Consider the following 22,312-nt stretch of genomic DNA (forward strand, 5'->3'; position numbering starts at 1 on the left):
CTTTAAAAGTCAAGGGATGCACCTAGATAACCTCTGGGAGCAATTACAGCAATCTGATTTGGGAAAAGCTGAGGAGGGAAGAGAGGAGAGTATTCACAACGTTGTTGTGCGAGCGGCGCAGTGTACAGTGCAGACAGAGAGAAGTTGAGGGGGAACAGAAAAGGTTGGAGTTGTCAGGGAGGCAGCGAGTGTGAAATCTTTGGTCTAGACCCAAGGCCCTTCATTAGGCACTGATCCCTGTCTCTGGAGCAATCTAGGGGCAGTCATGGGCATCAAGACAACCTTTTAGTCCCCCCCCCCTCAAAAAAAGAGTAGAGGAGCGGTGGGGCGGGTGGTTTGGAGGGCCCCTCCCCATCCCCTTTGCCATTCATGCAAATTGGATCCTGACATCTGCAACAGCCTGCCCCCTTCTTCTACACATCTTTATTCCATCCCCTTTCTTTTGATTGGTTGTTTTCCTTCTCTCCAAATGATGTTCTTTCCCACCCCGACTGGGTGACAGGAACTATAGAAACCTCCATGAGAGAGTAACGTTACTCCTCCCAGGCCCAAGTTGTAGTCACAGGCTGAGACTACAGGATGTTATATGAGTACTCTTTATATAGATTCAGTGATATCTTTGTGCAGATATTCCAGCTAGGTTTCTGTAAAACATTCCCCCTTCAGGTACATAAACAAATAGGAGTCCTTGATCATCCTGCAGGAAATGTTTACACACAGCTGTACTTGTTGATGAAGTGGCCCTAAAGACTTGCTCAGCACAAATGCAAGGTTTGTTGACTCCTAAAATCATCAGCACCAAGTGATTAACCAACTAATGAATAGTAGAGGCAGAGATCTTGGTCGGGGCTACTGGAAAAATCAGAGTCGCAATCAGAGAGAGGGCCAGGAGCAAGAGCCATTGTTAGCCTCTCAAAGGCCCTATTTAGGATGTAATGAGAGAACCTGCTACCTGTAACAACACCTAATTACACTGGTAATTAACCCCAGCCCAGAGCCTTTGATAATATACATAGCCCGGTTCTCCCAAACATCAGGCATATTGGCAGATGATTATTGCCTGGAACCAGAGGCCCCAGTGGCACTAGGAAGTAGAGTGCACTCTCCTTTGTGGCACCAGGAGAGAAGCTGTAGGAGAGTGGTAGTGGGGGGGAAAGAAGGAAGGGTGCCTAGTTTTGCTATTAGCCCCTATTTTGAGTCAAAAGTAAAAGAGCCTCACTGGCTCTAAAAACTCCATCCCTTTCCCCGCCTTCTGAAGTACAGAGAGATGTGCATTGTGGGCCAGAGTAAGAGCTGGGACTGTGAGAGGAGAATTAAAGAGAGAGAGAGAGAGAGAGAGAGAGAGAGAGAGAGAGAGAGAGGGGGGCCCAGTATCTGTGGCGATAGTTATCAACAGCATTCCTGGAATGACCGAGAGGTATCTGCCTGATGGCAGGGTTAGGGGGCTAGGAGAGCGGAGAGGGAGGCGAAGGTGCAGGAGTTGAGTAACCCAAGAGCTTTGTCTGCTCTCCTGCCTGTTTTCCCACCTGCCAGTCTGTCTTCTCAGGGAAAAGACATCTAATTGAAGCTCGTATTCCACTTCATTTAAGGGAACACTTCATTATGTGTTTTTCTGCAGAGACAACTGCACATTAGTCCTCATGCACAAGGACCCACTCAGTCAGTCATAACTCGCAGATCACAGACCAGATGCAACTGCCTTAAGATGGAGCTTTACTCTTCGAGGTGGGCATGCAGGCTGGCGGAAAGCTGATCCCAGGTCACTCTGGCTGCAATGGTTCCTCTGGCCTGGTGTTCACCGGTGGTAAAATGGTAAAAGGCAGGGAGGCGACACCTGACTTTGGCGTTCGAAAGGGAGGAGAGCGGTAGGGAGAGGAGAGAGAGTGTAATTGCTGCGACAGGTTTTAGAGCTGTTAATGACTCCTGGAATGGCGCTCCCAATTTGTCACCGTGCTTTGTGTTTACTAAGTTGTTGTTTTATGGTCTAGTGCTTGTTTAAGCAGAGATCAGGGAATAATCACCCGAAAACATCGCTGGCCTTAGTGGCCAACAAACTAAAACAATTCCAAGTAAGACATCTCATCTATAGTATGGTTCTGAGTGAGAGGGGTGTATACGCCTTTTTTAAGTATATTTTAAAAAATTACATAGGAGCAGGAGGATAGAAGCGTCAAAACAAAAAACGTTTTGTTTAAGGGATTTGGCATATTGCTAGCATTTTGGAGTATGTTTTTTTTTATCTGAGGCGTGCGGTTGGGACTAGAGAACCTGTAATCCCATGGGCAGGCACAGAGCGACAGAGGGCCAGCTATACCCCTGCCTGCTGGAGTGTGAACGGAGGTGCTGCTTGTGTGTGTGTCTGTGTGTGTGTGTGTCTGTCTGTCTGTCTGTCTGTGTGTGTGTGTGTGTGTGTGTGTGTGTCTGTCTGTCTGTCTGTCTGTCTGTCTGTCTGTCTGTCTGTCTGTCTGTCTGTCTGTCTGTGTGCCCGCGCGTGTGTCCGTGCGTGTGTGCGTCAGGAACATGTGGTCCCAGTGCTGTAGAGGGCCCTGCGTAAATCCTGAGTAAATAAAAGGGGGAAAGGCTGGACAAAAGAGGAGCCCCCACTGCTTCCCTTATTCGCAGCCATTTGGGGGACTGAATGTGCTAAACGTCGCTTATGTCGGCTGAAAAGTTGAGGAGAAAAAGAAGGGGAAAGGAAGGCATTAAATCCCGCCTTCTATTCTCTCCTTTCTCTCTGGCCCAGCCTGTGAGGGTGGAGGGGGTGTGGGGAGGGGCTGGAGGTCCAGGCATTGTAGAGACCCAAGGAAAAGGAGGCATAGAGGGCCCCTGTTGTTCCCCCTGTGTCCCTCTATTTCCAATGGCCCGAGCACTGTGCCCTGGGGCACCCCCGAAAAAGCTGCCCATCTCGGCCCAGCCTGTTAACCAAGGAAGCCCCTGTCTCTAACATAAGTCCCCCACATCCACTTTGCCCTCTCCTTGTCTCCCTCCCCGGTGTGGCCGAGTCGGGGTGAGCATGCCTGAGTAGCGTTGCTCTGCAGGGGGGGCGGAGGGTTCCGTTGTAATTAGTCACTTTAACCACAGCCTCCGTAAGCCACTGCCTCCACACTCATGCTCCATTACCCTGAAACAAACAGCGGAGCCCAGCAGCATAAATCCTCTGGTCAGGCTCTCAAAGCATATACACGCTGCCAATCTAGCCATTATCAGGAGCAATCTGCATGAGTATACATAATAGCGTTGCGCTGAAGACAAATAAGTGTGCGCTATTTTAGAAGCCCACAATGTGTGGTTTTGAATGGGATTTCTGAGTTATTACTCAGTCATGTATAGTGTGGGTGGACTGGAATGGTAGGGTAGGACATTCTTGTAGTATTGATAGGGCCACAACCTGTGTAACTAGTGGTTTCATAGTGTTCTCAGCCCTGGCCCCTAGTGGCTCCCTGAAGTGCTTAATGCCCTCTAGCCATGAAGAGTGTTCTATGGTGTCATTGTAGCCTTCAGCAGATTGCAGGACATAGTGTAGTGTACGACACCCATTATACTGCGTACACCTGCTATCAGAGACTCAGACCCTGAATAAGATTTTCTTATTCATACTAACAATTAATGAAATTAATGAATGAATGAAATTGTATTTTTGTGTCAAATCGCCGGTTGGCAACCTATCCCATAATAATGGACACATAAACAATAATTCACTGTGATAATTCAATGATAATTCTTTTTCCAGTGTTCTCTGCAGTGCGCATCGCATAAAGAGTGAGAAAATGTAAGATACAAATCAATACATAATAGTAAATATGTGTGGTGGTAGTAATATATTTATATTTACAGTCCTTTCCCAGCTCGTTAATGATCTCAGCCCCGAGAGATATCTGAATGCATTTTTAACACCCGACCATTGCTGATGAGAGACTTGTACTGACCGCAATGTTTTCTGTGCCTGCATGGTTGTTTCTGTGTTTGGTTTGTTTACTCGCGTGCCGCTCACTCTTCATTGCATCCGGACATTCCTTGCAGCCTTCTCTCTCTCTCTCTCTCTCTCTCTCTCTCTCTCTCTCTCTCTCTCTCTCTCTCTCTCTCTCTCTCTAGCCGTGCACATACTTCCATTGTGAGCACTTTAAGTCATGAGAGAGGGGGGTGGGTGGGTGGGTGGGGGGGGGAGAGAGAGAGAAAGAGTGGATGTCTTTTCCCGTCTCCAAGGGGGCTGCTTTTCTAAAAGTGCCTGGGGCTACACTCCAGCACCTCACCTCCCCCAGGCCCTCTGCCCGCCTCCTAATAGCCATACCCCATCTGTGTCACACGGGCAGATGATTTTTTTTCTCCACATTTTTTTTGTTGCAGAGTGCACATCCACACAGGTTAAAATGCCAGAGTTGCCAGGGAACAGTCAGAAGCCATTAGCGTTTGGGACAATTTGCCCTGCAGCACTCCTTCTCTGGCTCATAAGAAAGGAGTGGGGGAGGATGTAAATCACCAGCTCTCCTTTAGATGTAATGAGGTTGTGTAAGTTGGGCCCTTCTCTTCTTCATTCTTTCTTTCTTTCTCTCTCTCTCTCTGTTTCCTCACTCCTCTCATCCAGAATCATCATTTCTTTGATTATTTCCACCTCTTTGGGCCAGCCTTCACATTCTCTCTGGTTACTGTGTGCGTTGTCTGTGTACACATTGTGCAGATGTACTATATATTTACATGTTTTTTCTCTGTGTGTCATAAAGACAGCTCATGTGTAAGACTCCATGATTGTATGCATTAGGCATACGTACAGTATGTATGCGCATGGGAAAGAGAGAGAGAGAGGATTTGGAAGCCTGGGAGTCTGATTTCACCCTTGCTGGCCGGGGCAGGAGGGAGTGAGCAGGCAGGGTAATGAAGTGACAGGTCGGTCTGTAAGTACGCATGGGTCGCCCCAGCCAGGGGGAGGCTATCGCATTGCAGTGAAAATGGAAACGTCAATAAAATGAATCTGCCAACCTTTTGGCCACTGTGACTCTATAGGATGAGCCGAATGACTCCCAGCAGGAGATTCATTTGGAAACAAGCTCTGAAAAAAAACTACAAAAACTAGAAATACAAAAACACAACTTAAAGTGTAACATTGTTTAACCCAAAAGGCAGCATTGTGAAGTGTAGAGGACTGTAGGGTCCACTCTGGTTGCTGGTTTTGTTATTGAAGTGGAAAGCAACACTGGAGGAGTTAGATTAGTCCCTGCGTCTCGGTCACTTTTCTCAGGAAGCCACACACAGTCACGCTGGGGATACAGCTAAGCCCCAGTATATTGTTTTAGGCTTTCCTGAACAAGGATTCGTACTTAGCGTGGGATTTATGGCATTTGATGCTAATGAATGTCCATTCTCCAATGCCAACGCTCCCAGGCTGGACGCGTCCCCTATACCCATATGTCCTTCAGAAGGCCCAGCCACGTCTTTATCTCCACGCAAGGAAGGAGGGTAAAGTCGCCTCTTCTGTTTCCCTCTTTCGTGTGGCTCCCACACTAATAATGTGGAAGGAAAACACAGCACACACACACACACACACACACACAGACAGACAGACAGACAGACAGACAGACAGACAGACAGACAGACAGACAGACAGACAGACAGACAGACAGACAGACAGACAGACAGACAGACAGACAGACAGACAGACAGACAGACAGGGGAAATTAGAGAGAGAGAGGAGAAGGGGGAGACAGACAGACAGACAGGGGAAATTAGAGAGACAGACAGACAGACAGACAGACAGACAGACAGACAGACAGACAGACAGACATACAGACATACAGACAGACAGACAGGGGAAATTAGAGAGAGGAGGAGGGGGAGACAGACAGACAGGGGAAATTAGAGAGAGAGAGGAGGAGGGGGAGACAGACAGACAGACAGGGGAAATTAGAGAGAGGAGGAGGACTCGGAGACAGGCAGACAGGGGAAATTAGAGAGAGGAGGAGGGGAGACAGACAGACAGACAGACAGACAGACAGGGGAAATTAGAGAGAGAGAGGCGGACTCGGAGACAGACAGACAGGGGAAATTAGAGAGAGGAGGAGGGGAGACAGACAGACAGACAGGGGAAATTAGAGAGAGAGAGAGGAGGAGGGGGAGACAGACAGACAGGGGAAATTAGAGAGAGGAGGAGGGGGAGACAGACATACAGACAGACAGACAGACAGACATACAGACAGGGGAAATTAGAGACAGACAGACAGACAGACAGACAGACAGACAGACAGACAGACAGACAGGGGAAATTAGAGAGAGAGAGGAGGAGGGGGAGACAGACAGACAGACAGGGGAAATTAGAGAGAGGAGGAGGGGGAGACAGACAGACAGAAGAGACAGACAGACAGACAGGGGAAATGAGAGACAGACAGACAGACAGACAGACAGACAGACAGACAGACAGACAGACAGACAGACAGACAGGGGAAATTAGAGAGAGAGAGGAGAAGGGGGAGACAGACAGACAGACAGACAGACAGACAGACAGACAGACAGGGGAAATTAGAGAGACAGACAGACAGACAGACAGACAGACAGACAGACAGACAGACAGACCTACAGACAGACAGACAGGGGAAATTAGAGAGAGGAGGAGGGGGAGACAGACAGACAGGGGAAATTAGAGAGAGAGAGGAGGAGGGGGAGACAGACAGACAGACAGACAGGGGAAATTAGAGAGAGGAGGAGGACTCGGAGACAGGCAGACAGGGGAAATTAGAGAGAGGAGGAGGGGAGACAGACAGACAGACAGACAGACAGACAGACAGACAGACAGACAGACAGACAGACAGACAGACAGACAGACAGACAGGGGAAATTAGAGAGAGAGAGGCGGACTCGGAGACAGACAGACAGGGGAAATTAGAGAGAGGAGGAGGGGAGACAGACAGACAGACAGGGGAAATTAGAGAGAGAGAGAGGAGGAGGGGGAGACAGACAGACAGGGGAAATTAGAGAGAGGTGGAGGGGGAGACAGACATACAGACAGACAGACAGACATACAGACAGGGGAAATTAGAGACAGACAGACAGACAGACAGACAGGGAAATTAGAGAGAGAGGGGAGGAGGGGGAGACAGACAGACAGACAGTGGAAATTAGAGAGAGGAGGAGGGGGAGACAGACAGACAGAAGAGACAGACAGACAGACAGACAGGGGAAATGAGAGACAGACAGACAGACAGACAGACAGACAGACAGACAGACAGACAGACAGGGGCAATTCGAGAGAGAGAGAGAGGAGGAGGGGGAGACAGACAGACAGACAGACAGGGTAATTAGAGAGAGAGAGAGGGGGAGACAGACAGACAGACAGACAGACAGACAGACAGACAGACAGACAGACAGACAGACAGGGGCAATTCGAGAGAGAGAGAGAGGAGGAGGGGGAGACAGACAGACAGACAGACAGACTGACAGACAGACAGACAGACAGACAGGGTAATTAGAGAGAGAGAGAGGGGGAGACAGACAGACAGACAGACAGACAGACAGACAGACAGACAGACAGACAGACAGGGGTAATTAGAGAGAGAGAGAGAGGAGGAGGGGGAGACAGACAGACGGGGGTAATTAGAGAGAGAGAGAGGAGGAGGGGGAGACAGACAGACAGACAGACAGACAGGGGTAATTAGAGAGAGAGAGAGGAGGAGGGGGAGACAGACAGACAGACAGACAGACGGGGGTAATTAGAGAGAGAGAGAGGAGGAGGGGGAGACAGACAGACAGACAGACAGACAGACAGACAGACAGACAGACAGACAGACAGACAGACAGACAGACAGACAGACAGACAGACAGACAGGGGTAATTAGAGAGAGAGAGAGGAGGAGGGGGAGACAGACAGACAGACAGACAGACAGACAGACAGACAGACAGACAGACAGACAGACAGCCAGGGGTAATTAGAGAGAGAGAGAGGAGGAGGGGGAGACAGACAGACAGACAGGGGTAATTAGAGAGAGAGAGGAGGAGGGGGAGACAGACAGACAGACAGACAGGGGTAAGAGCGTCTGCCAAATGACTTAAATGTAAATGTAAATGTAATTAGAGAGAGAGAGAGGAGGAGGGGGAGACAGACAGACAGACAGGGGTAATTAGAGAGAGAGAGAGGGAGGAGGGGGAGACAGACAGACAGACAGACGGGGGTAATTAGAGAGAGAGAGGAGGAGGGGGAGACAGACAGACAGACAGACAGACAGACAGACAGACAGACAGACAGACAGACAGGGGTAATTAGAGAGAGAGAGAGGAGGAGGGGGAGACAGACAGACAGACAGACGGGGGTAATTAGAGAGAGAGAGAGGAGGAGGGGGAGACAGACAGACAGACAGGGGTAATTAGAGAGAGAGAGGAGGAGGGGGAGACAGACAGACAGACAGACAGGGGTAAGAGCGTCTGCCAAATGACTTAAATGTAAATGTAAATGTAATTAGAGAGAGAGAGAGGAGGAGGGGGAGACAGACAGACAGACAGGGGTAATTAGAGAGAGAGAGAGGAGGAGGGGGAGACAGACAGACAGACAGACGGGGGTAATTAGAGAGAGAGAGGAGGAGGGGGAGACAGACAGACAGACAGACAGACAGACAGACAGACAGACAGACAGACAGGGGAAATTAGAGAGACAGACAGACAGACAGACAGACAGACAGACAGACAGACAGACAGACAGACAGACCTACAGACAGACAGACAGGGGAAATTAGAGAGAGGAGGAGGGGGAGACAGACAGACAGGGGAAATTAGAGAGAGAGAGGAGGAGGGGGAGACAGACAGACAGACAGACAGGGGAAATTAGAGAGAGGAGGAGGACTCGGAGACAGGCAGACAGGGGAAATTAGAGAGAGGAGGAGGGGAGACAGACAGACAGACAGACAGACAGACAGACAGACAGACAGACAGACAGGGGAAATTAGAGAGAGAGAGGCGGACTCGGAGACAGACAGACAGGGGAAATTAGAGAGAGGAGGAGGGGAGACAGACAGACAGACAGGGGAAATTAGAGAGAGAGAGAGGAGGAGGGGGAGACAGACAGACAGGGGAAATTAGAGAGAGGTGGAGGGGGAGACAGACATACAGACAGACAGACAGACATACAGACAGGGGAAATTAGAGACAGACAGACAGACAGACAGACAGGGGAAATTAGAGAGAGAGGGGAGGAGGGGGAGACAGACAGACAGACAGTGGAAATTAGAGAGAGGAGGAGGGGGAGACAGACAGACAGAAGAGACAGACAGACAGACAGACAGGGGAAATGAGAGACAGACAGACAGACAGACAGACAGACAGACAGACAGACAGACAGACAGACAGACAGACAGGGGCAATTCGAGAGAGAGAGAGAGGAGGAGGGGGAGACAGACAGACAGACAGACAGGGTAATTAGAGAGAGAGAGAGGGGGAGACAGACAGACAGACAGACAGACAGACAGACAGACAGACAGACAGACAGACAGACAGGGGCAATTCGAGAGAGAGAGAGAGGAGGAGGGGGAGACAGACAGACAGACAGACAGACTGACAGACAGACAGACAGACAGACAGGGTAATTAGAGAGAGAGAGAGGGGGAGACAGACAGACAGACAGACAGACAGACAGACAGACAGACAGACAGACAGACAGACAGACAGACAGACAGGGGTAATTAGAGAGAGAGAGAGAGGAGGAGGGGGAGACAGACAGACGGGGGTAATTAGAGAGAGAGAGAGGGGGAGGGGGAGACAGACAGACAGACAGACAGACAGGGGTAATTAGAGAGAGAGAGAGGAGGAGGGGGAGACAGACAGACAGACAGACAGACGGGGGTAATTAGAGAGAGAGAGAGGAGGAGGGGGAGACAGACAGACAGACAGACAGACAGACAGACAGACAGACAGACAGACAGACAGACAGACAGACAGGGGTAATTAGAGAGAGAGAGAGGAGGAGGGGGAGACAGACAGACAGACAGACAGACAGACAGACAGACAGACAGACAGACAGCCAGGGGTAATTAGAGAGAGAGAGAGGAGGAGGGGGAGACAGACAGACAGACAGGGGTAATTAGAGAGAGAGAGGAGGAGGGGGAGACAGACAGACAGACAGACAGGGGTAAGAGCGTCTGCCAAATGACTTAAATGTAAATGTAAATGTAATTAGAGAGAGAGAGAGGAGGAGGGGGAGACAGACAGACAGACAGGGGTAATTAGAGAGAGAGAGAGAGGAGGGGGAGACAGACAGACAGACAGACGGGGGTAATTAGAGAGAGAGAGGAGGAGGGGGAGACAGACAGACAGACAGACAGACAGACAGACAGACAGACAGACAGGGGTAATTAGAGAGAGAGAGAGAAGGAGGGGGAGACAGACAGACAGACAGACGGGGGTAATTAGAGAGAGAGAGAGGAGGAGGGGGAGACAGACAGACAGACAGGGGTAATTAGAGAGAGAGAGGAGGAGGGGGGAGACAGACAGACAGACAGACAGGGGTAAGAGCGTCTGCCAAATGACTTAAATGTAAATGTAAATGTAATTAGAGAGAGAGAGAGGAGGAGGGGGAGACAGACAGACAGACAGGGGTAATTAGAGAGAGAGAGAGGAGGAGGGGGAGACAGACAGACAGACAGACGGGGGTAATTAGAGAGAGAGAGGAGGAGGGGGAGACAGACAGACAGACAGACAGACAGACAGACAGACAGACAGACAGACAGGGGTAATTAGAGAGAGAGAGAGGAGGAGGGGGAGACAGACAGACAGACAGACGGGGGTAATTAGAGAGAGAGAGAGGAGGAGGGGGAGACAGACAGACAGACAGGGGTAATTAGAGAGAGAGAGGAGGAGGGGGAGACAGACAGACAGACAGACAGGGGTAAGAGCGTCTGCCAAATGACTTAAATGTAAATGTAAATGTAATTAGAGAGAGAGAGAGGAGGAGGAGGGGAGACAGACAGACAGACAGGGGTAATTAGAGAGAGAGAGAGGAGGAGGGGGAGACAGACAGACAGACAGACGGGGGTAATTAGAGAGAGAGAGGAGGAGGGGGAGACAGACAGACAGACAGACAGACAGACAGGGGTAATTAGAGAGAGAGAGAGGAGGAGGGGGAGACAGACAGACAGACAGACGGGGGTAATTAGAGAGAGAGAGAGGAGGAGGGGGAGACAGACAGACAGACAGGGGTAATTAGAGAGAGAGAGAGGAGGAGGGGGAGACAGACAGACAGACATACAGGGGTAATTAGAGAGAGAGAGAGAAGGAGGGGGAGACAGACAGACAGACAGACAGACAGACAGACAGACGGGGGTAATTAGAGAGAGAGCGAGGAGGAGGGGGAGACAGACAGACAGACAGACAGACAGACAGACAGACAGATAACAGACAGACAGGGGTAATTAGAGAGAGAGAGAGGAGGAGGGGGAGACAGACAGACAGACAGACAGGGGTAATTAGAGAGAGAGAGAGGAGGAGGGGGAGACAGACCTTTATGCTGCATGTCCTTGTATTCTTCATCTATTTTGCATTTGACTATGCCGCCAGTCGGATCTGTTTTCTTTCCTCTCTTTTTAGTGTTATTAGTTCAAATATTTATGCAAAATTAGGGCTTGTATAGGTGCCCCTGATTGATGCCTCCCCAAAAACAGGAGGACATGCAAGTCTGAATTTTGAGAATGCCGGGGTCCTTCTCAGCCTTAGTGAAGGAGTTTTTCAGATACATAATTTAGATGCCCTCAAGGAAGGCTTTCAAGGCATTTGTGCCCGAGGGCAAGAAAAAATAACTATGACTGTTAAAAGTAAATCATTTTTGCTAATGCACAATTAATGGCCAGAGGAGAGGAGACAGAAAAGGCGAGGGCACAAAGATGGAAATTTTGGTTTAAAGGAGAAAGACTGCCTTGATATGCACTTGTTTTCCTCCCGAAATCAAACACTATTGGACATTAATGCAGGGAGGGCTCTCGAGAGGCGCAGCGGTCTAAGGCACTGCATCTCCGTGCTAGAGGCATCACTACAAGCCCTGGTTCGATCCCGGGCTGTATCCCAACTGGCCATGATCGGGATTCCCATAGGGCGGCGCACAATTGGCCCAGCGTCGTCCGGGTTAAGGGAGGGTTTGGCCGAGGTAGGCCGTCATTGTAAAATAAGAATTTGTCCTTAACTGACTTGACTAGTTAAATACAAAAAAAGGGAGAGAGAGCCGCCCTTCTACTGGCCTGCCATGCTGATCTGCATCAAACTGCAACAATTAACAAACCCAATGCACACCCCACTTTAATTCACAAGCTACTCAATTGGGTGCCCCCGAATGTTCGCCAACAAACTTCTGTGGGTTTGTTTGCGTGTATGAGTGTGTTCAAAAGACTCCCTTCTCAGTCCATCCAGACCCTTTGGATCAGAAAAAAAGCATGACATTATGTCAAGCCTGTGGATTTCATTGACTTAATGTACTGCAGCCCCAATCTTGAAGCCTCCTTGTCGTTTTTTCCCCTTCTTTCCCTCGCTCTCTCCCTTTTTCTCCTCCCATTGAACAATCTGGAGTGGAATCAGGAGCCTCGTGTTTCTGCTTCCAACCAAAACACTGTCATTAACCCCCATCCATTCCTCTCCACTGTTCTGGGTGTAAGAACTCACCTCTAGTTCTCTGTCTACAGCAAACCCCTCTCCCTCTGTGCCTAAATCCCACTACTTCGATGCAGGCATTAGTGAAGGCTACTGCTGTGTAGGCAAAGGCATAGTCCTCCATCTAACTTAGATAACCCACTGGGTTAGCTTTAGCGTCTTATATATTAGGTTTAGCTTCGAGCGTTCTACCTAACCCTTTGTGGTGTGTTAATGCCAAGGCTTCTTATCAGTCCATCTTCTGTCCTAGGCTGCTATTTAACCCTGTGTCTTGTTTCTGCCTAGGAGATGGTTTAGAGAACAGCGTGGCGTCTCCTGGCACAGGTGATGATGATGACCCGGACAAGGAGAAGAAGAGGCAGAAGAAGCGCGGCATCTTCCCCAAGGTGGCCACCAACATCATGAGGGCGTGGCTGTTCCAGCATCTCACGGTGAGTACCCACATAGTGGACCAGCCTGTGCACACTGGGGCCAGAACTAGGGCTGTGGCAGTTATGAAATTCTGTCAGCCGGTGATTGTCAAGCAAATAACTGTCGGTATCATGGGAATTGACCGTTAATTAACATAAACAAATGTAGCATCTCATGGCTTCCACGCATAGACTACAAGCCACTGATGTAGACCTTTGGAACATCTACGTTTGAAAAAAATGGAAGAAATCTATTTAAAATACACCATCACAATAAATCCATGATTTATTTAAGACAGGTTGAAAGAAACATGATATAAAGAAAATGTAGTTTATTTCAGAAGAACAGAATAGCATACTCTGATCTGTCTATGCCATATGGCTCTGGGTTACACTAGTTCATTTAGTAGACAAGATTTTCTTAAAATTCTGTGGCATTATTTTATATTATTTTATAGTATGAAGAATACAATTGAACATAGCTGAATAAAATAGAAAGGATGTTTTCTCCAAACGATTTCTGAGGGAGTACGCATACGGCTATTCCTATATGCTTCATTTATAGTTATTTATGCAACTTTAGTTGTGACACAAACATTGGACGATATGTTTTTATTTTTAATACATTCCAAGGCTGCATGATGCGACTCTAATGATGATTTTAAAAAAGTTACATGAAAGGCAGGAGCTTTGCTTTATTTCTTGCTCAGCCTGCACACACTTCATCAGTCTCTCATTCACAATTTGACAAGCACTTGATAATATCTCAAATTTCCCGACGGCAGTGATGCTCCCTAAAAAAATACATGCCTTTTACGGCCATTGGCCGCTGTGCCCTTGGGCTGTACATGATAATTATAATTCCCTTCTCCTGGCTGTGTGTTCCGAAGCACCTCTCACTCACATGGCTCTCTCAGATATCTCAATTCTTATTAGCCAATGTCTGTCATGTGATCGGGTTCTTCTCACACGCGTCTATCTCAGCTCCGAAGTAGGCTATAAGTGAAGACAGACACATCTGGGATGCACTTGCTCACATCCTTGTTATTGAATTCCGAGGTGCATATTGAAGATGTTAGAAGAACTGTCCTCAATTACATTTCGTCAGCCAATAAGATGAGTAGGCCTAACGAACAGCAAAAGCACTAGCCTATGTCAATCTACTTCCCCCATAGTTCAAAAGTTGACCTAATCTATTAGTCAACTTGTCCTTCTGTGCGAGAACTAAATATTCCAAACATAGTCTGGGACAGTTGTGGGATGCGATAGATCCCAAATTAATACAACCTTTCGCCTCCCAATTTAATTATTTTTTAAAGCAATGAGGCTGAAGAACATTTAGCTTAAAATGTTGATAAACTATGAGGTTATTTGTTTACATTATAAGCACAGCAATGCAGACACAGCAGTAGGCTATAAGCACGAGTATTCCAAGATACAATCAATTAGCGGGAAAACATTCTCAAAATGTATCACATATGGAATTATGCATGTAATGTTTCATTATAAAGGTGTATTTTTATAGTGAAATCATCCCCAAACTTGAAACTCACGCACCACCTATGTATGCCAGGTAGGATCGACACCGGTTGTAATGCGGATGAATGTGTTTCATTTTAAGAAGTTATTTGTTACTTTAGTTGTGATACAAACCTTATTAAAACATATAGGCCTATGGGCTAGGCTACATGAGGTGTGATACTAACCTTATTAAAACATATAGGCTTATGGGCTAGGCTACATGAGGTGTGATACAAACCTTATTAAAACATATAGGCCTATGGGCTAGGCTACATGAGGTATGATACAAACCTTATTAAAACATATAGGCCTATGGGCTAGGCTACATGAGGTGTGATACAAACCTTATTAAAACATATAGGCCTATGGGCTAGGCTACATGAGGTGGGATACTAACCTTATTAAAACATATAGGCCTATGGGCTAGGCTACATGAGGTGTGATACAAACCTTATTAAAACATATAGGCCTATGGGCTAGGCTACATGAGGTGTGATACAAACCTTATTAAAACATATAGGCCTATGGGCTAGGCTACATGAGGTGTGATACAAACCTTATTAAAACATATAGGCCTATGGGCTAGGCTACATGAGGTGTATGGACTATGATTTGAAAAAGTCACCAAAAAAAGGCATGCGCTGTTTCTTACCTTACTGCACACAAGCTGGGCATCATTCACAAATGATAATATATCATTCACAAGTGATGGGCTAATATTGTCACCCATCAGAGTATTCTTGATTTAATTTTGTCTTTACATAAACTAAATAATATATGCGTGAAATTAGTTTTAATTTAGAGTGGACCATTATCATGCACCTGTCTCCAGAACAGGGGCAGGGGAAGAAATACATGTACTTAAATAGCGAATGGAGGACGCTTTTCCCTTGGTTTATTTTCATGTCAGCCAGATAGTAAAGTGATGCAATGTGCTTAATATTAGGAAAGTTGAGAAATAAATATTGTAGGCCTAGCCTATAGAAATCTGATGGGATCCTCCTCTTTTTATTAGAGGCCCTCAAAACTCTGTTTTATCATGCAATTGCATAGCCTACAGAATTGTTGCGCAACATAAGCTCATGGGCTCTCTTGAAATGTTTGATTTGATTTTGAATTACATTTGCATTGATGTCAGAGTGATTAGAGGGACCAGGCGGTTGCAAGTTTGGTAGGCTTCTAATGACCATCAGCAGCATCAGAGATTGTAGAAGGCTAATTAACATGACTAAACGGTCACGTGGAATTTGCCTGCGGTCATGACTCGTGACTGCCGGTGTGTCGGTAATACGGTCACCCATAACAGCCCTAGCTGGAACAATACCAGTATCGCGATACTCATTAGTATTTTGGCAAGGAAATATTGAACTTCTTTAGGAAAACAGCCCTAATGTTGGAAACAAACATCCTGTTGTCGTCCAGAGTCACATGTATTTATTTTCCAAGCTGTAGCACACAATATTTTACATACAGCAGGTTTTTAAAGGACCAAGGACTCTGGTCTGCTTCTTGTTTTTATTTTTGCCATGGGGGAAAAAAATGCGATATCATCACAGCCCTAGTGGACACACATCACAGGAGGTTTGATGCACTTTAATTGGGTAGGACACAGACTCGTGGTAATGACGGGAGCAGAATAAGTGGAATGGTATCAAATACATCACACACGTGATTTCTATGTGTTTTGGTGCCATTCCATATGTGTTTTGGTGCCATTCCATATGTGTTTTGGTGCCATTCCATATGTGTTTTGGTGCCATTCCATATGTGTTTTGGTGCCATTCCATATGTGTTTTGGTGCCATTCCATATGTGTTTTGGTGCCATTCCATATGTGTTTTGGTGACATTCCATATGTGTTTTGGTGCCATTCCATATGTGTTTTGGTGCCATTCCATATGTGTTTTGGTGCCATTCCATATGTGTTTTGGTGCCATTCCATATGTGTTTTGGTGCCATTCCATATGTGTTTTGGTGCCATTCCATATGTGTTTTGGTGCCATTCCATATGTGTTTTGGTGCCATTCCATATGTGTTTTGGTGCCATTCCATATGTGTTTTGGTGCCATTCCATAAAGTCCGTTCCGGCCTTTATTATGAGCCGTGCTGCCGTCAGCAAGCTCCTGTGACACACATATACACAAGTGTACACACATGTACATGTACACGTACACACCTGTCACTGACTTGTCACGCTCGCCTGTCACTCACCTGTCATTGGTCCAGAGTGACCAGGTCAATTCAATCAGACAAAGCTAGTTTGCTCTGCTGAAGAGCCTCTGAGATGTGGAGGTAGTGCTGACGCCTAGCTAGTGTAACATCAGCAGCCCTGTCCACTGGTTTGTCACATACTGCACATCACATTGCCTTTCAATACAATACTGGCTCTGTGTTTATTCTACACTGACAGCTACACTGTTTTTTCACGGAAACATTTTGCACAAACATCATCCAAACCGGAAAATGTAGCCTACATCAGTCCTAGCTCTAACTGACAAAAGACTGACAGAACACAAGCAGTCATATTTAGCTAACTCTTGGCTGGCAGAAACCACAATATGAATGAGCTAATAGCAATTACTATTTACAATTCATCACATCACGGGTGATGTCTCCATTGATTGAAATAATTGAGTAAAACACTTGTTAAAAATCTAAACTAATCTGACAATTGTGCGCGCCACCACGTTTGTTTTTTCGCATCAGCCAAAGATAAGAAGAGACAAGATAAGTTTGGTCTGTTTGCAGTATGCATGTTGAAGGGGGTGTGTCGTCTACGATCATTCATTTCCCTTCATTCACTTATGGAAGTTTACTCGAAAGATGAGTGAACCAATCCTTCAACCTCAATATCCTCTCTAGGCTAGATGGGACTCTACCGTCCCACCTGACAAACATCCGGTGAAATGGCAGAGTGCCAAATTCAAATTAAATTAGGGTTAGGGTTATACTTTCATGAAATCACACATGCAATACACCAAATTAAAGCTACACTTGTTGTTAATCCAGACAACGTGTCAGATTTCAAAAAGGCTTTACAGCGAAAGCAAACCATGCAATTATCTCAGAAACTCAGAAATAAAGATGTACTTCATGCCTTACCTTTGACGAGCTTCTTCTGTTGGCACTCCAATATGTCCCATAAACATCACAAATGGTTCGATTAATTCCATCGTTATATATCCAAAATGTCAATTTATTTGGCGCGTTTGATCCAGAAAAACACCAGTTCCAACTCGCACAACATGACTACAAAATATCTCAGATGTTACCTGTAATCTTTGTCCAAACATTTCAAACAACTTTCCTAATACAGCTTTAGGTATTTTTTTACGTAAATAATCGATAAAATTTAAGACAGGATAAACTGTTCAATACCGGAGGAAAACAAAGTGGAGCGTGCTTTTAGGTCACGCGCCTCTAACAAACTCGACCCTCGTTCTGAACAGGGCTACTTCTTCATTTCTCAAAGGAAAAGCATCAACTAATTTCTAAAGACTGTGACATCTAGTGGAAGCGATAGAAACTGCAAGCAAGGGCCTTAAAATTCTAGAGTCCCATTGAAAACTCATTGAAAAGAGAGTGACCTTAAAAAAATGTTTCCCTAGATGGTTTGTCCTCGGGGTTTCGCCTGCCAAATAAGTTCTGTAATACTCCCAGACATCATTCAAACAGTTTTAGAAACTTCAGAGTGGTTCTATCCAAATCTACTAATAATATGCATATCCTAGCTTCTGGGCCTGAGTAGCAGGCAGTTTAATTTGGGCACACTTTTCATCCAGACGTGAAAATACTGCCCCCTATCCCAAAGAAGTGATAACATCTTTGGTCTGACAGACATTTACGTGACACCCAGATTGCATTGTATAATGTATAATGTGGCGACACATAGCTGGCAAACAGAATAGCGCATCATAATCAGTACAACCTTCAAAAAAGTATTTTATACACATAGGTGTCCATTACACTCTTTGCAATAATCGGAATGCATTATTTGTCACCAGTATTTGAAAACATGTGAATAAAACTGTAAATACATTATGCTCCATACATAGATACATCATGTATACATACATATTGTATGCTACTGTACAGTAGAAATGACAACAATATACAGAAAATAAGGCACTTACTTTGATAGGAATGCACACATGTCCATAGTTATTATTTGTTATAAAAACAAACAATGAAGGCAATGCGAGCACCAGCCAGAAAAAGTTTGTTCAAGATTGAGCAAATGTCTACATACATGATCTGCGGAAACACTGGGGAAGTGCTTGGGCTCTCCTCCAAGAGAGAAGTTTGTCTGGCTAAGTAAAGCCTATATTCTGTCCGTTGTTTGAGGTTGAGAGGTTGCATGTTAAGCTGGCTTCTCGCCAAAACACAGAGGAGCTTGTTTGTTTGCCTCACTCTCTCTCTCTTTGCCGAACACTTAAATCAGACAACATCTGACAACGGCTCATTCACTTCAGTAGGCAAAGAGTGACACTACGCCTTGGATTAAATATTCAGAGGACACATTCATTCTGTGGATAGTTTTAGAAATTAATATCTGTGTGTGTGTGTGTGTGTGTGTGTGTGTGTGTGTGTGTGTGTGTGTGTGTGTGTGTGTGTGTGTGTGTGTGTGTGTGTGCACTTGTGTTTATTATTAGCGAGGGTCCCTGTCATGCCACTGTAGAGTCAGGAGTCACTGAACAGTGTTTGTGTTCACTGAGGTGATAAAGCTAGCCAGGCAGCATGGTCCAAGAGATGGGAGTGTGTGTGTGTGCGGTGGGTGGGGGGGGGGTAGGGTTGTCATGTCCCACCGCCCTCTCTGATGTCAGAACATTATCGGAACGGCGGTCTGTATTGATTTTTAACCGGGAGGTCTGATTTCAGGCAGAGAGGTGGACGGGACACACAAGCTGGTGCCTGCTGACCATGTGGCATAGTTAGGATGGACAGAGTGATAGGATGAAGGAGGGATGTATGAATGGAGAAGAAGAATGAGGGAGGAAGGTAGTGAGCAGGTCAGAACCCCAGGATGATCCTGATCCTCTCATTTAAGAGGGTCAGGGGCCCCCACTCCATGTGCCTGCGTTGCCCAAAGCCTCTGCCCCCCTGATTACCTAACCAAAGCCCAAATAATGAGTGGCTAGCAAATACGGCCTAATTGAAAGGGCTGTAAATCCATTACATATTGGTCTGGGATAATCAGGAGTGCTTTAATCACTTTTATCTATTCAGGAGCAGTGGAGCTGCAGTACCACCACATAGCACAGCCCTTAGCCTTGCAGTACCACCACATAGCACAGCCCTTAGCCTTGCAGTATCACCACACAGCACAGCCCTTAGCCTTGCAGTACCACCACACAGCACAGCCCTTAGCCTTGCAGTACCACCACACAGCACAGCCCTTAGCCTTGCAGTATCACCACACAGCACAGCCCTTAGCCTTGCAGTACCACCACATAGCACAGCCCTTAGCCTTGCAGTATCACCACACAGCACAGCCCTTAGCCTTGCAGTACCACCACACAGCACAGCCCTTAGCCTTGCAGTACCACCACATAGCACAGCCCTTAGCCTTGCAGTATCACCACACAGCACAGCCCTTAGCCTTGCAGTACCACCACACAGCACAGCCCTTAGCCTTGCAGTACCACCACATAGCACAGCCCTTAGCCTTGCAGTATCACCACACAGCACAGCCCTTAGCCTTGCAGTACCACCACACAGCACAGCCCTTAGCCTTGCAGTACCACCACACAGCACAGCCCTTAGCCTTGCAGTATCACCACACAGCACAGCCCTTAGCCTTGCAGTACCACCACACAGCACAGCCCTTAGCCTTGCAGTACCACCACACAGCACAGCCCTTAGCCTTGCAGTACCACCACACAGCACAGCCCTTAGCCTTGCAGTACCACCACACAGTACAGTTCATGGCTAGGCTACATATCCTTGGCTGGAGATTTCTCCCCAACCCGCAGAATAAAATGGGCTTCGTTTGGGAGCTGACAGTGAGCTTGAAGTTAGATGGCTGTCCTGTGTGTGAAGGAGGGAAAAAGGGGAAGGTAGTGAGGGTTGAACATTTCGGGGGCCACCTACCAGGGTGGTGAGACACACACACACACACACACACACAGCTGGTTAATTTGGTGCGCTCATACTACAGTATGTGACCAAAGGTATGTGGACACCTGCTCTTCAAACAATTCATTCCAAAATCATGGGCATTAATATGGAGTTTGTCTCCATTTTGCTGCCATAACTGCCTCCAGTCTTCTGGGAAGGCTTTCCACTAGATGTTGGATCATTGCTGTGAGGACGTGCTTCCATTCAGTCACAAGAGCATTAATGTGGTCGAGCACTGATGTTGTGTGATTAGGCCTGGCTCACAGTCGGCGTTCTAATTCATCACAGAGGTATGCGATGGGGTTGATGTCAGGGCTCTGTGCAGGCCAGTCAGGTTCTTTCACACCGATCCCGACAAACCATTTATAACCTTTCTTTGTGCACAGGGGCATTGTCATGCTGAAACAGAAAACTGTTGCCACAAAGTTGGAAGAACAGAATCGCCTAGAATGTCATTGTATGCAGTAGCGTTAAGTTTTCCTTTCACAAACTTAGGGGCCTGGTCCGTACCATGAAAAACAGCCCCAGAGCATTATTCCTTCTTCACCAAACTTTACAGTTGGTGCTGTTTATTCGGGCAGGTAGCGTTCTCCTGGCATCCCCCAAACCCAGATGTGTCTGTCGGACTGCCAGATGGTGAAGTGTGATTCATCACTCCATAGAACGCATTTCCACTGGTCCAGAGTCCAATAGCGGCAAGCTTTACACCACTCCAGACGACGTTTGGCATTGCGCATGGTGATCCCGGCCATGGAAACCCATTTCATGAAGCCCCCACAAACAGTTATTGTGCTGACGTTGCTTCCAGAGGCTGTTTGGAACTTGGTAGTGAGTGTTGCAACCGAGAACAGACCATTTTTACGCGTTACGCGATTCAGCACTTGACGGCCCCGTTCTGTGAGCTTGTATGGCCTACCGCTTCGCATCTGAGACTATGTTGCTATTAGACGTTTCCACTTCACAAAAACAGCACTTACCGTTGACCAGGGCAGCTCTAGCAGGGCAGAAATTTGTTGGAAAGGTGACATCCTATCACAGTGCCACGTTGAAAGTCACTGAGCTCTTCAGTAAGACCATTCTACTGCCAGTGTTTGTCTATGGAGATTGCATGTCTGTGTGCTCAATATTATACACCTGGCAGCAACGGGTGTGGCTGAAAGGGCCGAATCAACTAATTTGAAGGGGTGTCCACATACTTTTGGCAATTTGGTCGAATTAGACATTTCTCGCTTTATTGAGGGATCATTAGGCTTCTTTCCTGGCGACTCGAGGAATGCCCGTTTGAAGGCCTCTCACAGTTCTAATGCTCCCCTGCTCCAAAAAAGCAGAGAAAGAAGCAAAGAAAGCTTTTCTGCCTCTCCACCAATTTCCTTTAGAATTGTTTTAAAATTGCATTGAAAGAGTGGAAAGGGGAGACACAAGAGATTGGATCCAGGGGCAGTTGTTCTAATTCAGAGAAGTAAAGCTTTCAAAATCCCTTTTTTTCCCACTCTCCTTTATTACCTCTCCTGCTTTGAGATGTTTTCTCAAATCTTGATTTGTCTGTTGTGAGACTCCCTGGCCAGACTTGTACAAGCAATAATCCCTCCATTTTAACCTAACTTCTTCATTTTTTCTAAGTCAAAAAAGAAGACTAATTGAATTATGCCCCTCTACTTTACT

The 22,312-nt window shown here is 46.8% G+C and overlaps 1 protein-coding gene across 10 annotated transcripts in view; it reads left to right on the forward strand.

Moving 5' to 3' along the window:
* The window catches only part of LOC135508051 (homeobox protein Meis2-like), a 117,919-nt gene that overhangs the window by 32,286 nt on the left and 63,321 nt on the right, over positions 1-22,312 (forward strand). For 8 of the 10 annotated variants that reach the window (XM_064927964.1, XM_064927965.1, XM_064927963.1 and 5 more), the window contains one exon: positions 12,889-13,034. In XM_064927964.1, coding sequence (XP_064784036.1) covers positions 12,889-13,034 — 146 coding nt within the window. The remainder of the gene's footprint in view (positions 1-12,888; positions 13,035-22,312) is intronic. The other 2 variants (XM_064927966.1, XM_064927971.1) reach the window with 1 other exon arrangement.

Source organism: Oncorhynchus masou, chromosome 21, assembly GCF_036934945.1.
Source record: "Oncorhynchus masou masou isolate Uvic2021 chromosome 21, UVic_Omas_1.1, whole genome shotgun sequence".
NCBI classification, from domain to species: Eukaryota; Metazoa; Chordata; class Actinopteri; order Salmoniformes; family Salmonidae; genus Oncorhynchus; species Oncorhynchus masou.